This window comes from Peromyscus eremicus, unplaced genomic scaffold (assembly GCF_949786415.1).
Source record: "Peromyscus eremicus unplaced genomic scaffold, PerEre_H2_v1 PerEre#2#unplaced_407, whole genome shotgun sequence".
In the NCBI taxonomy this organism is placed as follows: Eukaryota; Metazoa; Chordata; class Mammalia; order Rodentia; family Cricetidae; genus Peromyscus; species Peromyscus eremicus.
This window is the reverse complement of record NW_026734643.1, coordinates 218003-243372: the sequence shown is the minus strand read 5'-3', so window position 1 is coordinate 243372 and position 25370 is coordinate 218003. Positions and strand designations below refer to the sequence as shown.

The 25370-nt window shown below is 37.3% G+C and overlaps 1 protein-coding gene across 1 annotated transcript in view; it reads right to left on the bottom strand.

Moving 5' to 3' along the window:
• The window catches only part of LOC131901796 (sulfotransferase 2A1-like), a 44522-nt gene extending 20371 nt beyond the window's left edge, over window positions 1-24151 (bottom strand). The window contains exons 1-4 of the mRNA XM_059252872.1: window positions 24019-24151; window positions 22735-22943; window positions 20948-21074; window positions 1214-1308 (exon numbers count right to left, since the gene is read on the bottom strand). Coding sequence (XP_059108855.1) covers window positions 1214-1308; window positions 20948-21074; window positions 22735-22943; window positions 24019-24151 — 564 coding nt within the window. The remainder of the gene's footprint in view (window positions 1-1213; window positions 1309-20947; window positions 21075-22734; window positions 22944-24018) is intronic.
• Between the last annotated feature and the right edge of the window lie 1219 nt (window positions 24152-25370).

The window sequence follows — 25370 nt, the reverse complement described above, 5'->3', positions numbered from 1 at the left end:
TTGTGTGTGTGTGTGTGTGTGTGTGTGTGTATGCTTTTATTTGGTTGCAGTTCAGTGGGTTTTTTGGTTATTGTTTTATTTTGTTTTCTTTCAGGAGGAATTTTGTTTTATTTGGATTTTGTTTGGTTTTTCAGAAACAATTTAAGCTTGTGTGGATAAGGAGGAGGAGAAAATTTGGAAGAAATTGTGGGAGAGAAAGAATACATTCAAAATACATTCAAATTTAAAAATTCTTTTAAACAATAAAAATTTTTATAAGAGAAATAAAAATGAAAACAAAAAATTTACAGTTGTCAGTAACCTTCATCATCACCAGAGTCTACTTCTAAAAGGTACACAGTGGCTATAAGATTCTTTTCCTTTCAATTTAATTTAATTCTTCTTTTCCTTCTTAACTAAATTTTTGAACTAATCTAAGGATGAGAAGTGTTTTCTCTGACAGACTGCATATGTTTTTTCTTGTTCAGTAAAAATTACAATTGATATTTTTATCTGTGATATATAAATGATGGTTATCTTTCACTGATAATTTCCAAACTACCTAAACTTTTGAGTTGCTAATCAAATTTGAATATATTTGTGCTTATATGCTTGGTGTCATTATTATGTGTCCATCAGTAGAGGGAGAAATTTTTAACTATATGAAAATAAAATACACAAATGAACTTAAAATTATTTCAATTAATGATCTTGTAAATCAATGTCTCTTTTAGTCAAGGTTGACCTCAATCCTACCATACAAACAAGGATAACCTAGATACCCAGGCACTCAGTGCTGTTCATGTGACTTCAGCACTTGTGCTCTCCCATGATTCACAGATTTCCTGTCTTCGTTTCTCTTGTTGCCATCAAGGGGAGATGACATACATTTGGGCCCAACAGTGGAATGAAGCTGCTTTACAAATTCCCCACTGACCACTGAGTTATCAGGTGTATCAAATGTGTTCCATAGACAAAATCAAAAACCCTATAGTACAAATGTGAGCAACCCCACCCTATCCCATGGTGGAGTAGGACAAAGAAGTTGTGGGTGATGGACAAGGAGACTGGAGAGAAAATTCCAGATTCAGCTCAATAAAAGACATAGGGCATAATCTCACTTTTATTGACTCTTCATTGACCTACCACTGACATGGGTATACTGAAGAATGTGAGGTGCTGCATGGGGTTAGTTTGTGAGAAACCTTGTGATTGAGGTAAGAATTTAATCTACCTGTTTCATGTCTTTGTAGCTCAGTAGCAGGAAGTTGTCACTTTCTCTCATGGACAGCCAGGCACGGGTGTGCTCAAACCATGATCCACATAACACTATGTGAAGGGAAGAGAAAAGTGTTGATTATAAAGAATGAAATGAGGTCTGCCTGATATTCTTCTCTTTTCTGCAAATGGCACACAGCTTTACTAAGAAAAATCAAACTGTGTTTCCAGTATACAACGTGACATTTAACACATAACACAGATAGTGACCTGATTAAATCAAGTTCATTAGTAAACTTATCATCTCACAGCTTTACCCCTGATGCCTCATAGAAACATCCTCCTGGTGGGCTACAATAATGGAGACATATTTTGAGAAAAGCAATCATATCAATACAGTAAGCCAGAGGGGTCTTTGCATGGCCATGCTTAGACTTTATATTACCATCATGTCTAAAGGTCTATCTTACCACTTTTGGAGGAAGATCCCCTCATCCTGGCATCTACCTCTAAGGTTCCACCACTTCTCAATAGTGACTCCTCAATACCCTAGCCTCCTAAACACAGACTACTAGAGACCTTCCAGGAATAGCATGCCACCTTCACTCCAAAGCTTCAATTACATTACCAGGGCTACTGTGATGTATTCTCAACAGTCACAGTGTCCTAACTGTTCTTGGTCTAGAGCTCTCTCTACATTTCTCAGATGCCATTGCACACTTGCATTTTTCATGATTATCTGAAGACCTAACTAAATCAAGTCAGAAGTGAAGTTAAGAGTTAAGCAAGGGTCAGAGCAGTAGGATGCATGAATTCAAGGAATCTAAGATTTGATTGAAAGCTGGGGTCAAATGATCTACAGAGAAGTAGTAGAGGGAAGTGAAATGCACAATACATGACAGAATTTTTTATTGAAAGCTGGGTGAAAATGATCTGCAGAGAAGTAGTAGAGGGAAAATAAATTGTACAATACATGACAGAATTAAGCCACTTAAAGAGATTGAAAGCTGGGCTCAGGTGATGTCTCAATGAAAAACATTTGCTTTGCATGTGTGAGGACCTGAGTTTGAATCCTCAGGAACCATTCAACAATGGTGATGCAGTAAATTTGTTACCCTAGTGCTCCTTCTATGACAGCCGGGACCAGCTAATCTGGCACACACAGTGATGAACAAGAAGAAAGAGACTCTGTCTCAAACAAGGTAGAAATTACGGCTCAACACCTGATGTTGTTGTTTGTCTTCCACACTCAAGCTTTGGCACAAGAATAGCCACATTTATACATTTGTAACCACACCAGCGTAAACACACATACCTATGCACATCCAAAGAAAACCTAAAAGCCAAGCCAAATGTGGCATACATCTGCAAGACTAAAACTCTGGAGGTCAAGACAAGAGAAGACCAGAGGTTCAATGTCTTTTTCTATTACATAGAAAATTTGTGGTCAACCTGGGATACAACAGATCCTGTCTGAAAACAAACAAAAAGGCAAAAGCATTTTAGGGATGGCACTAAGCATAAGCTAATGGCATATATGTAGCTGATAATTAACAGTGGTTCTGCCTAGAAAGTCATTTTAAAAGATATGTGTTTATTTGGAGTTACAATATCTCAATAAGGCTGCCTCCATCTTGATATGTAGACAAGCGTGCTCTTGAACTATTGATTCATTTGAATCTGTCCCATGAATATTGTGATTGCAGGTTTGCACAATAGTAATCAGCCTGGATATTTATTATTTTGTTACCTTTTAACTGATGTGTATCAAGTGATGAGACCTAATGGACCTATCCAACAACAAACAACCACAAGATCTGAGTGTTAGTGGGGAGTAATTTTCAATTAGCACATAAGTAAGTACCTGTCTCTTGGTCCTAGAAAAACAGAAAGATTCAAAGACAGAGTTGGGAAGAATGTCATTTTGTATGACATTGGGAAGAATGATTCTCATCAATACAACAACCAGTTGAGTGAAACCAAACGAATGAATCAAGGTTGTATGACAACATTAATAATCACAATTAATTGAATCGAAGGAAATAAGTCATCAAGTAGAGAGAAAGAGGTGGAGAAAGAGGACAGGGAGTAGAAAAGGGAGAGAGAGAGAGAGAGAGAGAGAGAGAGAAAGAGAGAGAGAGAGAGAGAAAGAGAGAATATTATAAATGAACATTCAGAGAATATACAAGGCCCTAGAAACTTGTAGTTAATGAAATAATTTTTCAAAGATTTATTTTATTTTTTCTTTTTGTATATGTTTGTGTGTTTTCATATGAGTGTGAGTCTGTGTGTTTGTGTGTGCAGAGATGGCAGAGTGTCAGTTTCCCTGAAGTTGGAGTTATGGAAGATTGTGAGCCATTTGATGTGTGTACTGGGGAACAAACTCCCCTCCCCTAAAAAGCACCAAGTTCTTTTGAGCACCAAAGCATCTCTCCAGTGCCTAATGACATAATTTTCAAAAGTAAGTTATGAAAACAACTTTATTGCACAAGGAAGAGTAGAAATTAGCACAAGTGATCTACACAATTACTAAATAGTAAATGAAGTAAATAGAGATACAAAAGAGAATGGTGTCATTTTGAAATAATAATGGGTAAAAAAGTGCTTATCATATAAACCTGAAGACCAAACTATCTCTGTAACCCACATAAATCAGAAGTAGGCAACTGACTCCACAAAGTTGTTCTCAGGTTCTTACCAAGGTTTTGTGAGATGTGTGTACCCACACAGACAATCACACACACACACACACACACACACACACACACACACTCACACACCAGATTACAATAAATGAGATATTTTTAAAGGAAAAAAATCACAGTGTGAAGGCAAGTTGCAGGACTTGGGAAAAGCCAATAAGAACAAAGTTAATAATAAGAATATAGAATATATAGCCGGGCGGTGGTGGCGCACGCCTTTAATCCCAGCACTTGGGAGGCAGAGTCAGGCGGATCTCTGTGAGTTCAAGGCCAGCCTGGGCTACCAAGTGAGTTCCAGGAAAGGCACAAAGCTACACAGAGAAACCCTGTCTCGAAAAACCAAAAACCAAAAAAAAAAAAAAAAAAGAATATAGAATATATAGAATAAAGAATATAATAAGAAGATAGGAGTAGGAATTCCAAGATACCCCTCACTCTATGAAAAGAGGAAATCTAAAGTTTATAGGTATAGAAAATATATTTAATATCATTTCCTATAGTTAGGAATAGAGTGGTGGTGTTTAGTAGCTTTTAGTGTTAACTTTACACAACCTACAACCACCTTGGAAGAGAAGGTTCCTGAGGAATAGTCTAGATTACATTGGCCTGTGGGCATGTCTTTCAAAGGTTGTGCAGATAGTACATGGATAATGTAGAAGGATGAAACACATTGTGGGAAGCATCGTTCCCTACTGGAGGGGCGCAGAAAAGCATAAGGAAAGAGAAGGCTAGCTGTGAGCAAGGAAGCATGGGTAAACATCTTTATTGTCTCTCTGCTCTTGACTGTGGACAGAGGACTGTAACTTCCTGCTGACCTTCTCATCAATCATAAACTAACCTGAGTTGTAAGCAACACAAATTCTTTTCTCTCTAAAATGCTTTTTGTTAGAACAGATGCCAATTGAGATGCAGGCAAAATTTCAAACACCACATAGACAAGACCAGAAAAGAACCTCCCCTCATAATATTATAATTAGATAAAGGAAGTACATTGAAATTCACAAGAGAGAAACACCAAGTCAAATGTAAGGGAAAGTCTGTCAGAATAACAGATTTTTTAACTCAGACTTTAAAATGCAGGAGGGACTGGAAAGCTATACTTCAAGTTATAAAAGACAACCAATGACAACTACCGTACTCATCCAAGCTGCTTGTCATAACTCAAGGAGAAATAAAATTTTACATGCAAAAATTATGCAAAATGTATTTATGCCCATCCACACAGCTTTACAAAATATATTTATGGGAGCCCTTCAGACTGAAGTGAAAAACAGATATGTCCATAAGACTGCAATACACACAAGATTGCTTTACCAGTCTCTAATATGGGACAGTACCAGTAAAGTACCAGTAAGCCATGAGCCACATGGCAACTTATAGATTAATAAAAATGGGTTAATTTAAGATATAACAACTGGATAACAAGAAGCCTGAGCCATTGGCCAAAAAGTTTAAATAATATAGTGTCTGTGTGTTTATTTGTGTCTAATAGGCTGCAGGTCCAGGCAGGACTAGAGACAATTCCAGCAACAAATGGCACACAACAGCTTGAGTTTCCACCTGAAACCTGAGAATATTTAATAAGCAATTCTAAACAAACCTAAAAACAGCTTCCTGATTGTCTCTCTCAAATTAGCCACAGCCTGCTTGCTTGCGCTACTCTATGGCGGGTTTGTGGCGAGCAAGCTTGACCTATGCCACATTACACAGAGGTGTCTCCAAGCTGTGTACTATGCTCCATGGGGGATTTGGTCTTTGCTAGTACACACACACACAAACACACACACACACACGCACACACACACACACACACACACACACACACACACACACACACACAGAGAGAGAGAGAGAGAGAGAGAGAGAGAGAGAGAGAGAGAGAGAGAGAGAGAGAGAGAGGTTTCTGGGTTATATGCTGCTTTGATAGAGGCATAGACCCACTGCCTCCCAGAGTCAGGCAGTTAACATAGTTCCTCAGAAGCTGGAGGTAAACATAGTTCCACCAAATTGGAAATCTGAGGAAAGTGGAGCCAGCAGCCACAGCTGCCCTTTCAGTCTTAGTAATGATTTAGTTTAAAGCAAGAGATTCACAATAAGAGAGATTCAGATTGGACAGTTTACAGTAGGTATGAAAGTATATGTAGACTTGGAAGAGAGACAAAAAGGAATATATACAGCTATAAAAAGAAATAGTTTTGAAAATAAAGTCTTTAAGAGAAAATAAAAGTAATATAAAAAATAAGCCACATTAAGATGGATATCACACAGAGAATCTAGATTGTGTCTTCTTTGGGATTTTTAACTGCAGAAAGACATTTGATTGTAAAGACTGCTAAATTAAGCATTTATATATATTAAAGGTATCTTGACTTCAAAATTTTGATCTAAGGATATGTTGCTTTGGAAAGGAAGCTCTGCTTTTGTTTCCACAGAAATCAAGGGGTTATGGATTTGTTCCAGATTAAGATACATCAGGTTTAACAAGCCAAGACCCCCTGAAACGTCTCTGATGACACCATGGCCCAGATGATCCAACATTCAGAATGGTGTCAAGGCAACTGGCTCACACAATACAGCCTCATGGACTACTCCATAATCTTAAAATTTTCTTTATGTTCTGATAAGAAATATAGCACTCTCACTCAGCAGGAAGTAGTATGAGAAGCTATGCACAAATTCCCAAATATACCAGGCTGGCTTTGGAGATGGAATTGGCTCACTCCTTCTCTAAACCCAAGCATATTTCTAAAAAAATGCTGAGAGATTATTCTGTCCCATATTAGAACCCTCTGGTGTGGGACAGACAAAAAACAATATTTTATATAAAGCAGGTTGATTATAAATGCAATCTCTTTCTAAAGAAAAAGAGGATAATATAGATAATGATAAGATGAAAGGGTAGATTAATGAACCTACTTTTAAAGAACAACAACTTGTTTAGAAATGTTTTACATTGCTATGGATTTTGGTTTATTGATACATGTTTAAACTTATTTTTGCTACACTGTTTATGTATTTCTACTCTTGTGGGAGGTATTATGTTTATGTAACTCATTTAAATTGTAGTGGATAATCAAGAAATACAGATTAATAATTAGTTTTCTGTGATATTCAAAAGTATAGCCATGTTAGCTAAGTTTTCTAGGTATACATAGATATATTTCAGATAGATAGGTAATTTTCAAACACTTCAAAGACCTACAGAATATGACATTTAAAATGTTTTACAAATTTAACCTTTCTGGACAGTCAGATATGTCTGCTCCTGGCAACACTGGATTTACTTCAGAGAGGAGGATGGGCATTGAAGACACTCCATATGGAGTTTATCTTCTTCTTGGCAAAAATAGCCATTTGGGCAAGAAACTGTTCTTCCCTGGACTACTTGAAAAAATGTATCAACTGGACATGCAGGACCATTAGGAATGTGACCACTGAACTTTGCTTGGCAAAATGGTCCTTAAGGTACCTACTTCACAGAGGAAACTGCCAGACATTCTACAGGACACAGAGAGAAGTGACGGAGAGTCTCTAGGCCTGTGGGCTGAAGACAGATGCTCTAAATTTACATGACTGTCCAGGCTTCCAGCTGTCTCTGTATACTCTCACAAGACTCCTGAAAGTTGCTTGTGTCCTTCTCCTGTTTCTCAGTTAATATTATATCCTTCTGAGGTCTTTGGTATAGTTGAAGACTAGATATAAAATCCTTAGTCAGGATAAAAGATAAGTTAGATATGAAACCTTAGATTCACAAATATATCATAGAATATCTTCTTTAATTTTGCCAAATACAAATAGACTGTATATTATAAATAGACTAGATATTGTAACTGTAATTCTTGCTTGATAATTGTTCCGTTATATGTAATTTTACTATGTTAAAGTTAAATCATTCCCTTTTGAAAAAAAGAAAAGGGGAAGTGCTGGGATGTTGTACATGTGTTGCTCTGATTGACTGATAAATAAAATGCTGATTGGCCAGTAGCCAGGCAAGAAGTACAGTATAGGCAGGATAAGCAGAGAAGAGAATTCTGGGAACAGGAAGGCTAAAAAAGGAGTCTCCAGCCACTTCCACCATGAGAAGCAAGATGTAAAGTATCGGTAAGCCACAAGCCACATGGCAACTTATAGATTAACAGAAATGGGTTAATTCAAGATATAAGAACTGGATAGCAAGAAGCCTAAGCCATTAGACCAAACAGTTTAAATAATATAAGCATCTGCATATTTATGTGGGTCTAAGTGGCTGAGGGCCTGGGCGGGACTAGAGATAACTCCAGTAATACCAGTCAAATTGACACAACCTAGAATTATCTGAGAAAGTCTCAGTTAAGCTATTGTCCCTATCAGATTGTCCTGTGGCCAGGGGTTTGAGTTGTTGTCTTCATTGATGATTGATGTGTTAGGGCCCACAGCATACACAGCTGGTCCTGGGATGTATAAAGAATCTAACCTAGCCTGAAACACTGAATGAGTTAGCAAACAAACTAGTAAAATAGTTTCTGCTTCAGTTCTTTCTGGAGATACTGCCCTGACACTTTCCATAGATAGACTGTGACCTGAAAGTGGAAGCCAGATAAACACTTTCTTTCCCTATATTGTTTCTGACAAGAGCACTTTGTCATAGTAATTATAAAGCAAACTAGAACAACAGTTAAACAAGGAAACAGCTTGAGTCCCTTGACAAAATCATCAAAATGACAGTAATCAATAGGGACCTTTCACTAGTAACTGAATATTAATGTCAATTCCCAATTAAAAAACACAGGCTAGGAGATTGGAATAAAAAAGTAGGAAGTATATATTTGTTGTACTCTGTCATAAAAGAGAGATATAACCTTACAAAGAGGTGATGAAGAAAGGTGTTCAGGGCAAATGGAGCTAGAAAACAAACAAGTGTTGCTGATCTAATATGACAAAATAGACTTGAAAGTAAATCTAGTGAAAAAATGATATTACTTCCTACTAATTAAGGAAACAGTTCATGGAGAGAACTGTACAATTCCACACACACGTGCATCCAGTTCTATACAGAAAATACTATTAGATGTACAGTCACAGAATATCACTAGGTGTCATAGTAGTTTCACTCGCAACAATTAACCCTTCATCCCATTAGAGAGTAGACAGAAATAAATCACAGATAAAATTGCCTTAAAAGATATCTATAGAATATTTTATCCAAACACTGCAGAGTACTTCTTGTTCTCAGCAGTCCATGGAACTTTCTCTAAAATAGATCGTATATCAGGACAAAAAGAATATCTGAGCAAATATGAGGAAACTGAAATATTTCCTTATATTCTACCTGACAACAATGAGATAACTACATACAAACAGGAGAAATTCCAGAAGGTAAACAAACTCATGGACATCAAACAACTCACAACACAATTATGAATGATTTCTTGAAGAAATCTAGAGTAGAAAGTCTCCTGTAATAAAATGGAAATTAAAACCTTTGTACTTTAATCTGTGAGACACAATGTAGACAGTCCTAAGAGAGATGTTTAAAGGTCAATGTTCCTAAACTAAGAAATTAAAGAGATGTCCAATTATTTAGTTAATTATTCACCTTAGGGCTGTAGAAAAGTAACAAATCAAACACCAAAATCATTAGCTGGAAAGAAAGCACTGACGTTAATGAAATTAGTGAAAGGAAAACAGCTCAACAACAAAACAAACCACAGAGTCATGAAGTAGATTTGCTTCTTTCACAATATAAACAATATTGACAAACTTTAGATAAACTAACCAAAGAAAGAATGAATGCCAAAGTTAATACAGTAAGACTTGAAAATGGAGTCATTATGACAAGCTCCAGTGAAATTCAGAAAATTATTAGAGTTTACCTTAAGAACATTCCACCAACCTGGAAAATCTAAAACATATGGATGAATTTCTGCATAGATTAAAAACTACCAAAATTAAGCTAAGATGATATTTTGAACAAGTAAACAAGTAGGAATGGGGAGAAGGCTGAGCAGTTAAAAGCATTCACTGTTCTTTTATAGAATAAGGACTCAGTTTCTACTACCCACATGATAACTCACAATGCCTTCTCCCAGCCTCTATGGTCACCAGACACATATGTAACAAACACAGACATACAAGAAAAATACTTCTACACATAAGATAATATGAACGTTAAAAATAGTCAGGACTGGCCCTGCCCCCACCTCTGGGGTGGAGGACAGCATAGAAAAGACCAGTGCTGAATAACTCAGCAACCACCCAGGCCCAGATTTAGGGCTTTGAGTTGGTTCACCCCCATATTTACCCTATCTATGATCAGGTGGAGAAAGTGGAAAGGGCCAGTCCTGCAGAAGCATAGCCACAGGATCTCCATGACTCTGAGCAACAGTAGGATATCTGAGAGACTAGGGGAGTCAGTATTGATGGTGTAGCAGAAGCCAGAGACCAACAGCTCATTGCAATAAACATTTGCAAGTAAAGCTGTCTGGGCAAGTAAAACATGTCTCTACATGACAAATCTCAGTTCCTGATGCCATTATGATGAACAAGTAGGTGATGGAGAGGTGGAAAAGATGGAGTAACAAAGTGGTACAAGTATGTTGGAATAGGGGACACAACAGTTTTGACTGTTATGAGAGAAGACTGCCACCGACAGAGGAGCATGTCATTGCCCAGAGGGATCGGCAAGATGGTTTGATTTTCGGTTTGTTTTTCTTTTTCTTTTTAAAATAAATGTAAGTGTATTTATTTTACTTTCCAGCCACGATTTTCTGCTCTAACCTCTTCTCCCATTATCTCCCCTAGTGGAACTCCCCTCTATTCCCACCCTCCAAACCACTCTTCATCCATTTCTGTTTAGGAAAGGGCAGGTCTCCCATGAGTATCAACAAACCATCGCATATCAAGTTGCAGTAAGACTAAATACTTCCCCATGTATTAAAACTGGGCAAGGTGACCCAGTATGTGGAGTAGGGTCTGAAAAGCCAGTAAGAGAATTGGATATAGCCAGTGTTCCCACTGTTTGGAGTCCTATAAGAGCACCAATCTACAAAGTTATAACACATGTACAGAGGGCCTAGACCAGTACCACGTAGGCACCCTGGTTGGCATTTCAGACTCTGTGAGTCCCTATGATCCCAGGTTGACTCTGTGAGTGTCCTTGACCCTTGTGGCTCCCACAATTCTTTCTCCCCCTCTTCTGCAGGATTCTCTGAACTCTACCTAATATTTGCTTGTGGATCTGCATTTATTTCTATCAGTTGCTGGATGAAGTCTCTCTGATGACAATTGAGCTAGCACCAATCTGATCACAAGAGATGGACAGTTCAGACTACATATCTGCTATTGCTAGGAGTCTAAGGTGGAGTCTTCTTTGGAGATTCTTGGCAATGCCTTTTGCCAAGTTTTTATCTGACCCTGAAATGTACCCCTTTCCAGGAGTCTCTTTCAGAACTCTCCCCCTTCATCCCCTCTCTCAACCTGATTGCTCACGTTCCCATGCCCAACTGCCCTCAGTTCACTCACAAAATCTCTTCTATTTCCCTTTCACAGGGATGTCTGGGTGTCACTCCCCCCATGAATCCTCCTTGTTCCCTAGTCTCTCTGGGTCTGTGGATCATAACACTATTATTCTTTATTTTACAGCTAATATCCACATATGAGTGAGTACATACCATGATTGTCTTTCTCTGTTTGGGTTGCCTCACTCAGGCTGATTTTTTTTCTAGTTCCATCCATTTGTTTTCAAATTACCTAGTGTCCTTGTTTTAAGCAGCTGAGTATTGTTCCACATTTTCTTTATCCATTCCTTGGTTGAGAGACGTCTAGGTTTCCAGGTTCTGTCTACTACAAATAAAGTTGCTATGAACATAGTTGAGCAAATATCCATATTGTCTGATTGAACATTCTTGTTATTTGCCCAAGAGTGGTATAGTTTGGTCTTGGGGTAGGTTGATTCCCAGTTTTCTGAGAAACCTCCACATTGGTTTCCAAAGTGGCTGTACAAGTTTGCTCTCCCACCAGCAGTGGAGAAGTGTTCCTCTCACACTGCCTCCTCTCCAGAATGAGCTGTTACTTGTGTTTTTTTTTCTTAGCCATTCTGACTGATTAAGGTAGAATCTGAGAGTCATTTTAATTTGCATTTCCCTAATGACTGAGGATGATGAACATTTTGTTATTTTGTCTTTTTTTTTTCAGAGCTGAGGACCAAACCCAGGGCCTTGTGCTTGCTAGGCAAGTGCTCTACCACTGAGCTAAATCTCCAACCCCCATTTTGTTAAGTATTTCTTAGGCATTTTTGTTTTCTCTGTGGAAATTTCTCTATTTAAATCCATTTTTAATTTGGATTATTTAGTTTGTTGGTGTCTAGTTTTTTGAGTTCTTTATATAATTTGAATATTAACTCTAAGTCAAATGTGGAGTTGTTGAACTTTTTTCCAATCGATGGGGCTGCAAATTTGTCCATATTGATGCTGTCCTTTGCTTTACAGAAGATTTTTTATAAAGCAAAGATGCAGTTTATTAGTTGTTAATCTTAATGTCTGTGCTATCAGTGTTCTGTTTAGGAAGAGTTTTCTCCTGTGCTAATGCATTAAAGGCTGTTCCCCATTTTTCCTTTTATCAAATACAGTATATCTTAATTTATTTCAAGGTCTATGATCCACCTGGTATTAAGTTTTGTGTGGGATGATAGCTATGGATCAGTTTGCATTCTTCTATGTGCCGACATCCAGTTAGACCAGCACCAATTTTTGAAGATGCTTTCTGTTTTCCTTTGTATAATTTTGGCTTCTTTGTTGAAGAGTGAGTGTCCATCAGTATGTAGATTTATGACTTGGTCTTTGGTTCAATTACTCTGTTCCACCTTTCTATTTTTAAGCCAATACTTTTCAGAACTATAGCTCTGTAGTAGAGCTTGAACTCAGGGATGGTTATTTCTCTGGGCATTCTTTTTATTGTACAGGATTGTTTTAGCTATCCTGGACTTTTTGTTTTTCCATATGAAACTGAGTATTGTTCTTTCAAGTTTTATAAACATTTGTGTTAGAATTTCTATGGGAATTATGTTGAATTTGTAGCTTGCTTATGGTAAGATGATCATTTTTACTATGTTTATCCTACAGATCCATGAATATGGGAGATCTTTCCCTTTTTTGATATCGTATTCAGTAAAGAACAATACTCAACTTTTAAAAAAAAAATTCTTATTTTTTTTATTTTCTCTTAGGGGGAAGTTACAATGGTGGAGGGAAGGTTTGGAAGACCAGGGAAATGAGTGGGATTGGGGTAAATGATGGTAAACTCCCAAAGAATCAATGAAAAATTATGTTATACAACTACTCGGGCCTGAAACAAGCGATGAGTTTGCAGAAGTACTTAAAACAATCTCTAAATTTAAAAAAAAAAAAACCATCAGGTCCAGATGAATTTTCTCAGACCCTCAGAAAACTTGACAAAAGCTTGTTGAACTGTTCCATAAATGCAGGAAAAGATGGCACAACATCAAAGTACTTTTATAAAGTATCATCTTGATACAAAAAGCAGACAAATATTCAACAAAAAATCCATCATGAACATAGATGTAAAACTTCTCAGCAAGATACTTTCTAACCAAAACTGAGAATATATCAAATATCAGTTAAATGGCTCAACAGGTAAGGTTATTTGCTGCCAAACCTGATGACCTAAATCCACATGATGAAAAGAAAAAAACACATTCCTGTAAGTTGGCCTCTACTCTCCACCTGCACACTTGATTTCAATTGTACCACACAATTGTGTGTGTGCATATATATGTGCATGTGTGTGTATATGTATGTATGTATATTTAAGTAACCATTCATCATAATCAAGTACAAATATCAATAAATATAAATTAAATAGCATAAATGGACTCAATAACAGGAAACACATTGGAATCTGTGTAGACACAGAAAAGGTTTTTTTTTATAAAGTTCATAATCTTCAAGACTAAAGTCCTGAAGAATTTTGAATAGAAGAAATGTATTTCAATATAATATTTGCCTTATGTTAGGAAATATAGTTAATATTCCACTAAGTAGGGGGGAATCCATTGCATTTCCAGTAAAAGCTGGAAGAGCACAAGGATATATACTTCTTCCACTCTTTTTCAATGTAGTACCAAAGGCTATGTTAGAAGAAAAAGACAAAAAGAACAAACAAAAGGGATACAAATAAGAAAAGAAGTCAAAGTACCTTTATATTCAGATCACACAATTCTATCAATAAGAGAGCTGAGAGAGTTTACCAGGAAACACTTAGATCACATAAAGGCTTTTATACAAGTGACTGGGTATAAAATTATCATACAAACATCAACAGCTTTACTATGTACCAAAGACAAATAAACTGAGAACTAAACCATAGGAATAAGTCTGTTCACTATTGCCTCAAGAAAATACATTAGGATATATATAATCAAGGGTGATGCCTTGAAAAGTATGTCCCCTATAATTTTCAGGTGTTTGAGTATTTGTTTCCCTGTTGCTTGATGTTTTGGGAGGATTAGGAGTTGTGAATTTGCAGTAGGAAATATGTCACTAGGTAGGATTTAAGTTTTCAACAGAGTAGCACCATTACAAATGTTTTATGCTTCCTTTTTGTGGATTGAAATGTGGGATCTCAGGTGTTACTGGACTGCCATGCTTTTCCTTCTGGTGCCATGCTTCCTGCCATAGTGATGATGAACTCTCACCTCTGTAGAACAATAAGTTCCAAACAAACCTTTTCTTCAATAAGTGGTCTAGTTAATGATGTTTTATCACATCAATAGAAAAGTAATTAATGTACCAAATATTCAAAGTCCTCTTTAAGGGGAACTTCATCACAATGAAGACAGAAACTGATGTAGACAGTAGGCCATGGAAAATGTTCCCAGGGTCACAGACTAGAAGATTGGTGATATGTAAATGGCCCTCCTACCAATTGCAATGTCCAGATTTAACATAATCCCAACCATGAATTTAGTGTCACTATACACAAAAATAAGAACAAATTTAAAATTTGTACAGAATTTTAGGAGGATGCTCACTCCTAAATGGAAAGGTATGCATTTCCCTTTAAGGCTTAGAGACCTTTGCAGAAGTGGGAGTGAGAAGAACATAGAATGTGGAAAGAGAAATAGAAGAGCTGGAAAATGCTGACCTGTGGGCATGACAGAGCAATTGCAGCATGATCTCAAAGCAAGTGAGGCTGCTTGCAATGGGCTTGCACAAGACAGGCCCATCAATGATGTATGATGGGTGGGGAAGGCACTCATGAGACACTACTTACTGCTCCCTGCTGAAGTCCTGGATACTGAAGAATTCTGGGTGATAAGAAGTCATTGTCTTCAGTTGTGTCCCACTGTTGTACCTACTAGGTTTCAAATGGTAGTACAAAACCCACAGCCCCACAGATGATCCTCATCATGATTAAACTAAATGGATCATAAATAAAGAGACATAAAGTTTTCAAAGAGAAATTTAGGGAACGAATTAGTACAGACAGGGTGATTAGAAAGGGTGAAGGGTTTCAATAATCAGCATGTAATTTATACAAGGTATAAAATTCCCAAAGAACAAGTTCAGTTACAAATTCCTATGAAAGCACAGATAATCCAACCAATTTTCCAAAAGATACCCTGTTTCAAGCTATACTACAGCAATATAGTAATAAAAACAGCACTGCACTGATACAAAACAGACATGTAGATTAATCGAACAGAAAACCAAGATGTAAGTTCTGATAACTGTAGGCAACTGATTTTTTGACAAAACGTCAAACATATTCATTGGACTAAAGACAAAATCTTTAGTAAATGGTGCTTTGAAAATTGGATTACTATGTGTAGAAGAATTTATTTATATCTTAATCTCTCCTAGCACACACACACACACACACACACACACACACACACACACACGCACGCACACACGCGCACACACACACACGTGCATTCACCCCATTTCCAAATGGATCAAGAACCTCAATAGAAGATCCAAAACTCTGAAAGTGGTAGAGAAAAAGATAGGAAGTCCTCTTTGAAATGGAATCATAGCTAAGGACTTTCTAAATAATACTCATCTCACTCAGAAAAGTAAGTCAGATAAACAAATGGGACTTCATGAAATTAAAAGGCTTTTACCAAACAAAGGAAACCATTAATCATGTGAATATACAACATACAAAATGGAAGAAAATCTTTGTCAACTACATGCTCTCAGACAATATGTACCTAGTATCTATGAGGAAAACAATGCCTTGTGTGCATTTTTAATGTTTTAAATATTCAACATCATTAGCTGTCAGGAAAATACAAATAAAACTAATTAGAGAGTTCATCTTACCCCAAGTCAGAATGGCTATTGTCAAGAAAACAAATGATGCTAGAACAGTTGCACAGAGAAACACTATCTCAAAAAAAAAAAAAACAAACAAACAAAGGAAAAAAGACATCAAATGACAACAAATGTTTGAAGTGTGGGGCAAAGAGAAAAAAAATCCAAATACAAGGGGGTGAGAAAGGAGGATGAGAGTGTTCAAAGAGAATATAAGACTACTGTTTTCCTAGTTAAAAATTTGTCATGGAATTTGGTATTGATGATGGAAAATTGAGTGTAGTATAAGTGATATTTAAAGTGGAACATTCAACGTGACTCTCAACAGCTTCTCTTTGAGTATCAAATCTAACTGTATTATATACAATTTATATTTATTAAGTTTATAAGCTTAGAGTCTCATTAATTTGGATTTATCTTATTTTTACTTATTTATAAGTTCTTTATAATAAAGCTTAGTTTTTAAAATTTTAAGAGGAAAATATGGGGAAAGAAAATGTTGGTGGGAGTGCAAACTGACACAATCCTTACTGAAATCACTGTGGAGTTTACTTAAAAAAAAGCTGAAAAGAGAACTTCCATATGACCCAGCTATAGATTCTGAGTTACATACTCAAACTGTTTAGGTATAGTCTACTATATACTTAGGTATGTACAACTGTACAGGTGTTTGAACATCTGTGTTCATTACAGCTCTACTCACAATAGCTAGGAAGCAAGTTCACCTTACATGCCATCAACTGAAAAGTAGAAAATGAAATTGTAATATGTATACACAATTAAATTTCATTCAGCTACAAAGATGAAATTCTCAGTAAAATAGATGGAACTGAAAAATATACTTAATGAGGTAACGCCAGCACAGATAGACAACCATTTCATGTTGTCTCTCATATGAGGATCCTTGACAAATTCTTAGTGTATTTAACTTGAAGTGCATGTTAAGTACAGGAAACTGGAAAGGGGCCATTAGAAGGGAAACATGAAAAAAGAGACCTTAAAGAAAGAGAAATTCCAGAATATCTCTGATATGAATGTGAAGGGAGGGAATATGAGACTGAGTGGGTTAAAGTAAAGATGGGGTGAGTGGATAAGGGATAAAATTAACCAAAACTGCTGGGAAGTGGTGGTGCATGCCTTTAATCCCAGTACTTGGAAGGTAGAGACAGTAGGATCTGTGTGAGTTCGAGGCCAGCCTTGGCTATAGAGTGAGTTCCAGGAAAGGCACAAAGCTACACAGAGAAACCCTATCTCAAAAAATAAACAAACAAATAATTAAATAATTAAATAAATAAATAAAAATTAACCAAAACCAAGAATATATGACAATGCCTTATGGAAACTCATCAGTTTATAAGCTCATTAAAAACATTAACAAGGATAAGTCAAGGTACAAAACTGCTCCCAGAAGTCATAGGTTACTAAATGAAAATTCCACTGCTAGTGTTGGGATACCTCCCTAGGAGTAGTTTGTTGCCTAGAAAGGCCTGAGGAACCAAATAATATAGGCAATTGGCGCTTTTGTCAGTACCCCCTAAAACTAGTTGGTAAGACCCTATTTCTAAACACACCCTCATATTCTTATCATAGTACATAAAAAAGCACACTAGGAATGGGCTTCCTGCTCAATAGTTCTCATAGTACCAGAAAGTGTCATGCAGTCTGATAATAGGAGACTCTCATCAACAGTCATATTCAGCTGTGGACACTGTGATCTATACTTCAACCAGCCTTACAAGATATGCCCACTAGTGCAATAATGATAATTGTGGTATCAGGGTAACCAATCAATTTCTGATTGAGAAGAGTTCAAATGTGGTATAGTCAATGTGGTTGAATATCCATGATGGGGAGGGAATATATCCTAGTGTTGAAGCTTACTGTTTTCCTGCTGAATGGACTTGATGTGCACATCAAATTCTCTTCTAAATAGCTATGATTCTCCTTATATATCACTACTGTCAGCTTGGTTAAAAAAAAGATTCTTCTTGCAGTGCAGTGGTAGATTTGGAGACTCAAAATCGACCAAAATGCTGAGAACAGGTATCTCTTTCAGTGCTCACCAAATGAGATAATCTAGAGCCCCCATGTAACATTAAGAAACATGGAGGAAGAAGGTATGGAAATGATATAAAAGCTTAATTATGTGGTAGAATGATGTGGAATATTGTCTTCCAGACATGACATGGCAATAGTACATTTTAACTCTTAGTATCCAGGATTACTGCACAAGACTGGGCCCTAAAATACTCTATCAAGGAGAGAAAAGGTGCTCACAAGTAACCACCCCTTTTCCATGGCTTTATGAGCAGCCAAGTGTAATTAGGGGGCAGGGCCCATGAGACGCCCTCCTTTCACGGTCTATAGGCAGTTAGTGGTTGCTGGTAGAGGTAAAGGTGTTTTCTTTTTTTCAGTATAGGTGCTACTTGTGAGGTACCCATGTTCCTATAAATGACTCCTTCCCTGTGTTTCAGTAAGAAACCCCAATGGACCTCACTGGGTCACAAACACCCACATGTAGAAAAGGGACATGGATGTAGAAAGCAGAGTTACTTGGGAAGAGGGAAAGGATCAGCAAAAGTGGGGATAGGAGAAGAGAGGTTAGTGGGCCATTATTTTGATCAAAAATACCTGCACACATGTATTAAAATATTATCATGAAACTGGTTACTATATATAATTATTGTAACTCAATAAAAGTTAAACTATATACAAAGTGTTAAGAATTCATGCCTATGAAAATACTTTTGAGATAATAAAGAAAATAGGATTTACAATATTTGGTAAGATGCGTCTTAACAAAATGGTGGACAGTCAGGACAGTGTATGGGAAGCCAATAAAAAAAGACTAAGAGAATCCACAAATGAGTTATGTGGTAGGAAGACAAGGACATTTTTTATTTTTCTGTTGCTTTGACAAAATATCATCAACAATGGAAACTAAAGAAAGCAGAAAGAGATTAAGTTTGGCTTATTACTCAAGAGGGATAAGAATAAATGATGGGAGAAAAGAGGCAATGGCAATAAGCTTCAAGCAGGGCTATAGCAGCAGAAAGCTGAGAGGTCATCTCAACTACAAGCTGGAAGCAGAGACAAGGAACTGGAAGTGACTTAAGAACTTAACCTTTGATGTGGATTTAGGGGAATGCTCCTCCACTGCTAGTGGTAGTGCAAACTTGTACAGCCACTTTGGAAATCAATATGGACATTTCTCAGAAAACCATGCTACAATCCACTGCCCCATAGAGACTAGGTAACAAGGATGGCCTAAAGAGGATGGCGATGCACAATGTCCCTGGGAAGGGAAAATAGAAGAGATCTCTTTGTTGACTTGGGATGGGAACATGATAAATTAGTTTGGGGACATGGTTGGAATGGAAGAGAAATGAAAGAAACATCTTGATGGTGGGCATTTGGGTGCGGTAGATACCTGGAAAAAGAAACTCCCATGAATCTACAAGGATGACTCAAGCTAAGACTATTAGCAACAGTGGATAGGTAGCCTGAATTGACCATCTCCTGTAATCAGGTTGGTAACTACCACATTGTCATTTGAGAGCCTTCATCCAGTGACTAAAAGAAGCACATAGAGAGCCCCACAGCCAAGCACTGGGCCTAGCTCAGGGAATCCTTTGAAGAGGCAGAGGAAGGATTGGATGAGCCAGGTGGGTCACGGTCACCACAAGGGTACCCACAGAAACAAATGACATGTACTCATAGGAACTCACAGACTTTGGACTGATATCTAAAGATCCTGCCTGGAACTGACCTAGGGCCTCTACATATGTATGACAGTTATGTAGCTTGATCTGCTTGTGAGACTCCTAGTGATGGAAGCAGGGCCCAGCCCTATTTCTTTGACTGACTTTTAGGAACCTATGCCTCATAGTGGGTTGCCTTGTCCAGCCTTAATACAAGTAGCAGAGTTTAGCCCTACCTGAACTTGATACACCATGCTTTGTTGACACTCATGCTGAGGCCTGCACCTTTATGAACAGAAACAGAGGAGGAGTGGATTGAGGGGTGAGGTGGAAAAGATGGTGAAGAGAGCAAATTGGAGGAAAGGAGGGAGGGGAAACTGGTCAGGATAAAGAACAAATGAATAAATTTAATTAAAAAAGACTTTAAAACTTCTCAAAGTCCACACTCAGTGATGGACCTCCTGCAAGGTTGTGCCTCATAAATCTTCTGAAACAGTGCCATCAAGTGGGAAACAAGTGTTCAAATGTCAAGGTCTATTTGAAGCATTTCTTACTCTATACCACCAATTATAATACCTACCTTAGTACTAGAAAGACCAGTTAATCCAAATGCTGCCAGGATAATGTGTTATGTGTCAAGCTGTAGCTGTGCCCTGTTATTCAGTGGTGTGTGAAAACAGGAAGACTTCACAATTAGGTTCAAAATGGTGATGAGAGGTGGAAGCAACAATTGATTGAATATAGAGAGATAAGATGGAGCCAAGTGAAGTCTACAGAATATACTAAAGACTAGGGACATAACCGAGTTAGATAAAATACATAATCTTGTGGGTGTGAGCCCCAGCATTAAATTGAGGGAACATGGTAGTAGATGCTTTTAGTACTAGAACTCTAGAACTAGATGCAGGAGGAGCAGAGCTTCAACATTGTCCCTAGCTATAAAGAATTCAAGACCAACTGGAGCTATATCTCACCTTGTCATTAAAAATATCTCTGAGCCTTCCCCAAGTCCCATATTTAATATGACACTCACCATTTCCTTTGAGGAACCATTCAAAATAAGTTGTCATTGACTCTGGACTCCTAACAAATTTTGTCTTACTCCAGAAAAAATAACCAGACACAAGAACATCTCTGGGATTTCTGATCATATAGATCATCTTAAATAGAAAAACATGTACATGAAGGTCAACATAGTAATTCCAAACCTTTTAACTGGCACAATTTATATAAAATGTCAATCAAATCTCCATGAGGTTTCTAAAAACATTAATTATTTTGGTTTGGACAAAATATCCACATAAGTGCAAACTATCTATAGTCAGAATTCTCTTTTATAATTTTATTTAGTTTACAAACATGTAACAGCAAACTTACTCAGGTCACTAATTCTGTAAAAAACAAAACAACAATAACAAAAATACAAGACTGATTTTGTAGTTGTAAAGATCAGTGTCTTACAGTGTGAAAAAGAATCCATCCACCTTGAAAGAACCTCTTATATACTCAGAGATGAATGCTGTGCTAAATCTATCTGCAATATTAGAAACTAATTGTTTTCCATAACTTTAACTACCAAACATAACTTTCGAAACAATCATGGTGCAGAGCTCAAAGCCAGTGTGTCATTGCACAATAGTGAACACAAAGACCTACAGGCAACTCAGAAATGCAAAGAATTGGAGAAATAGACTTTCCCTGGAAAAAAGCATAACAATTGGTTATGCAATTCGAAATGCTCAGCCCTGAAAATATACATACAAATAACATTTTACAGACTGAGCAGGTAGTATTTAAATATTGAGAAATATGTAGATACATATACAGATGTAAAAACAATTAATGAAAAAAGAGACTACAAATTTGAAAGAGAGAAAGGAGGAAAACTTGCAGGGAGGAAGGAGGAATGATGTATGTAATTATATTATAATCACAAACAATAAAAGAAACTCATAAAAAATAAATAATATTTTTAATAAAAGGAAATTTATATTTTGTGTCAATTGACTTTGTGACATTATTCTAGAATTCAACTCTTTAGGCCTCAACTTTCCCAGCTAAGTATATGTTAAATCTTGATAATGTACATGCATATAACTGAATGGTTACAAGTTCCTCATGATATTTTCAAGAGAGGAAATTTTTCTAAGTTTGTCTTTGTAGTTTAAGCATAAAATATTTTCAGGCTCCATGGTGCAGGGACTTCAAAATAACTTTCTTACTAACAAGAAACTATGATAGTTCAGAACCTGGATATTTCTGATCCCTTCTAGAGATCCTCTATCAGTGATGTGGGGGATTCCTGTGGCTACTGATCTCAATGGACAGCTAGATACAGCAACACAGTGGGTACAGATGAGCCATGACTGCTGAACAATCTCCATGATTAGAGCACTGATGCCTGGTCAGGCTGCTACCCCTATGAGCAACAGTGTCTGGGGTGATTCACACACTGCTCATGGGATATATGTAGAATCAAGATTAGCTAATTGACTTTGATGACAGCAAAACAGTAATGTCCACTGTACACTAGAGTGTGCCCTCTGTTTGACCTGTATCTGTAGTTCCTGAATGCTCTAGTTGATATTTCACTTTCTCTCATTTATCTGCCCAGGATCACTGAGTAGTACTTGACATTCTGGTGCTCTGATGTAGTCTGAGGTGGAGACACATCTGCACCACTTAGTGCATGAGAATCTCATGTTTGTACCCACAACCTACACAATTGGAGTCCATTTCTGCCAGAGCCCCAGGGCCCATCAAGGTAGATGAAGTTCAAAGAGCATTTGGTCAAAGATTTCTCAACCACTGGACACTGACCTTGGCCTTTGAACTGAAGAAAGACTTGGGGAAAAGATGGAAGGGAAGGTGGGAGCTGATGAGGCGTGGTCCTTCCTTATTGATTAATTTTTTATATCCATTTTGAGTCTCCATCCAGGGTGAGCGGTCCCAGACAGGCACAGATTGGATCCAATTGGGATCCCCCTTGGTCTGAATCAAGCAGACAATCTCAATCAGCCAGTTAGTTCCTGCAGAAGGAAAAGTAATGGTCACTCATTTCAATAGTGCTTATGAAAAAGCCTCAAGAAGAAAATTGTACACCTGTACAATTTACAGTGCAGCTGTTTCCAAGCGCACAGACCTGTAGTGTTCACAATGTCCACATGCTCTAAGTACAAAGTATATTCATCCAGCACATTGCCAATGCTTCACATGGAGAAACTGAGACTATACTCAATTAACTCCACTTGAACATTCCCTGAAGTCCTGGGCCATCATTATTCTACATTCTGGTGCTTTGAGTTCGACTTTCCCAGATACTTCACAGGGATGTAATTGTGGACTCTGTCCTTGAGTCTCGATCCCTTCTTTTAATGCAAAGCAATTGAGATGCATCCATGCTGCAGTATGTGTGTGAGTACTGCTTCTCTTTAGGTGAATAAATCCCCTTCTGTCCATTTACCACACACATTTGTATTTATGTTTACATGTTCACTTGTCCTTGGATATTTCTTTAGCTTTCTTCTCTGGGCCATTGTATGAATCTTCTTCATGCATTCCACCCACCACCCTTGGCTTTTCCATGTTCTTTCACTGTCAGTGTCAGCAACCCAAAACTTACCTATGTTTAGTGCTTCTGCCACCCAGCATACAACCCTCCCCAAAGCCCATGATGCTTCTTTTTTGGTTCCTTGAGTTTTGAGACTGTTTTCACTCCCTGGACAAGGTTCATGGTAATTCTTCTTCTCCCTGACATTGTCCTCTCCTCCACATATTCTTACATCCATTCCTTTATACCTTGGTGCTATTTTTTCTGTATATTTTTGTCATTTCTCCCTTCCACTCTCCTCCACTCAGAGACAGAACAATGCCAGAGTCTGCCTTAGAATCCACTGGCATTGTTCACATGGCTTAAATGACCCTCTGCCCACACAGACCGGGTCTTTCTCTGAGTGAAAATGCACTCACACACAGCAATCCATGCCCACAAAACATTTTAAACATCAGATATATAGAGCACTCTACTTATTGCCCAAATTCATGAGGATCAAAGCTCTATTCTCACTCATACACTTCAGGATCATCCTCACTAACAGTCCTTACCTGATTTAGGGTAAGTCAGTATGACTGTGTCTTCATCTCTCATCACAAAGTTGTCACAAGTTTCTTTAATTATCTCTTTTTCAAACCCTACAGCAGGGAAAGGTATCCCTTCAAACCAAAGGTAGTATGACATGGCAAAGAGCTCTTTGTGGGTGCTGTTAGATTACACCTTTAACCACCTTTTCAGCTTCTAGCAAATGCTGAGACATAATATTTATGTGCAGGCAAAGAAATCATTAACACCCCACAGTTCATTATAAAACTAGCTACTGAGGGGAAGAAATAATGTAACAACTAGTTAAAGGTTGTTGTGTTAAGCAATTGTGAACTCATTCAGAGATCATTCTGCAGTATTTGTGAGCCTGAGTTTACGACCCCAAACAAGAAACTCAATAACAAGTACTAGGACATAGAAATGGGGCTAATTTAAAGTGTTTTCTAATATAATTCAGCTTTCAGAATGGTTTTAAATGTGCATAAAAGTTACAGAGATCATACAAAATGTTACCACATGCAATTCTTTTTTTTTTTTAAAGTAGTGGTTGTTTATGAGAAACTCAATTCCTTAGCTGTGCTTTGTGACTCCCACCCTCACTCTTCCCATCCAATGCCTCACTCTCTTCCCATATTTATAATCTCTTCTTTAGTTTTCAGTTTATGCATATGTACATGTATATTATCACATGTACATATAACCTACTGAGTCCAATTAGTTCTGTTTGTATGTGAATGTATTCCATGCTGGGCACTTGTAATTGGAAAGCCTTATGGGATTTCCCTCTTAGGATATCTTGCCAGTCAAGTTATTTTTGTAGTTCACAGATAGCACACCTGGATAAGCGGAGTGATTGTTCTTCTCCCTTGGCAGCTTTTCAATTTATGAAAGCCACTTCTATGGAAGTTTAAAATACACATATTGATTTGACTCAGCAGCTTTTACAATCAAATGTCTTTCTGCTGTTAAAAATCTGAAAGACAACACAATCCAGAGTCTCTGTGTAATATCCATTTTTATGTGGTTTATTTTTTATATTACTTTTACTGTCTCTTTAAAGACTTCATTTTTAAAAACTATTTCTTTATATAACTGTCTATATTCCCTTTCCTCTCTCTTTGAAGCCTATACACGTTTTTACACATAGTGTAAAAAATTTAGAGGTTTATTTAATCTGCATCTGATTTATTGTAAATCTGTTGCTTTAAATTGTAGAATTGTAAAATGACTAGGACTGAAATGGAAACTTTGGATGCTGGCTCTGCCCACCTAAGCTTCTCAACATAGCAGAACTACGTTTACAGTCAGCCCTGGGAACCAAGTTCACCACCGACTCTGGGAAGCAGTGGCTCTATCC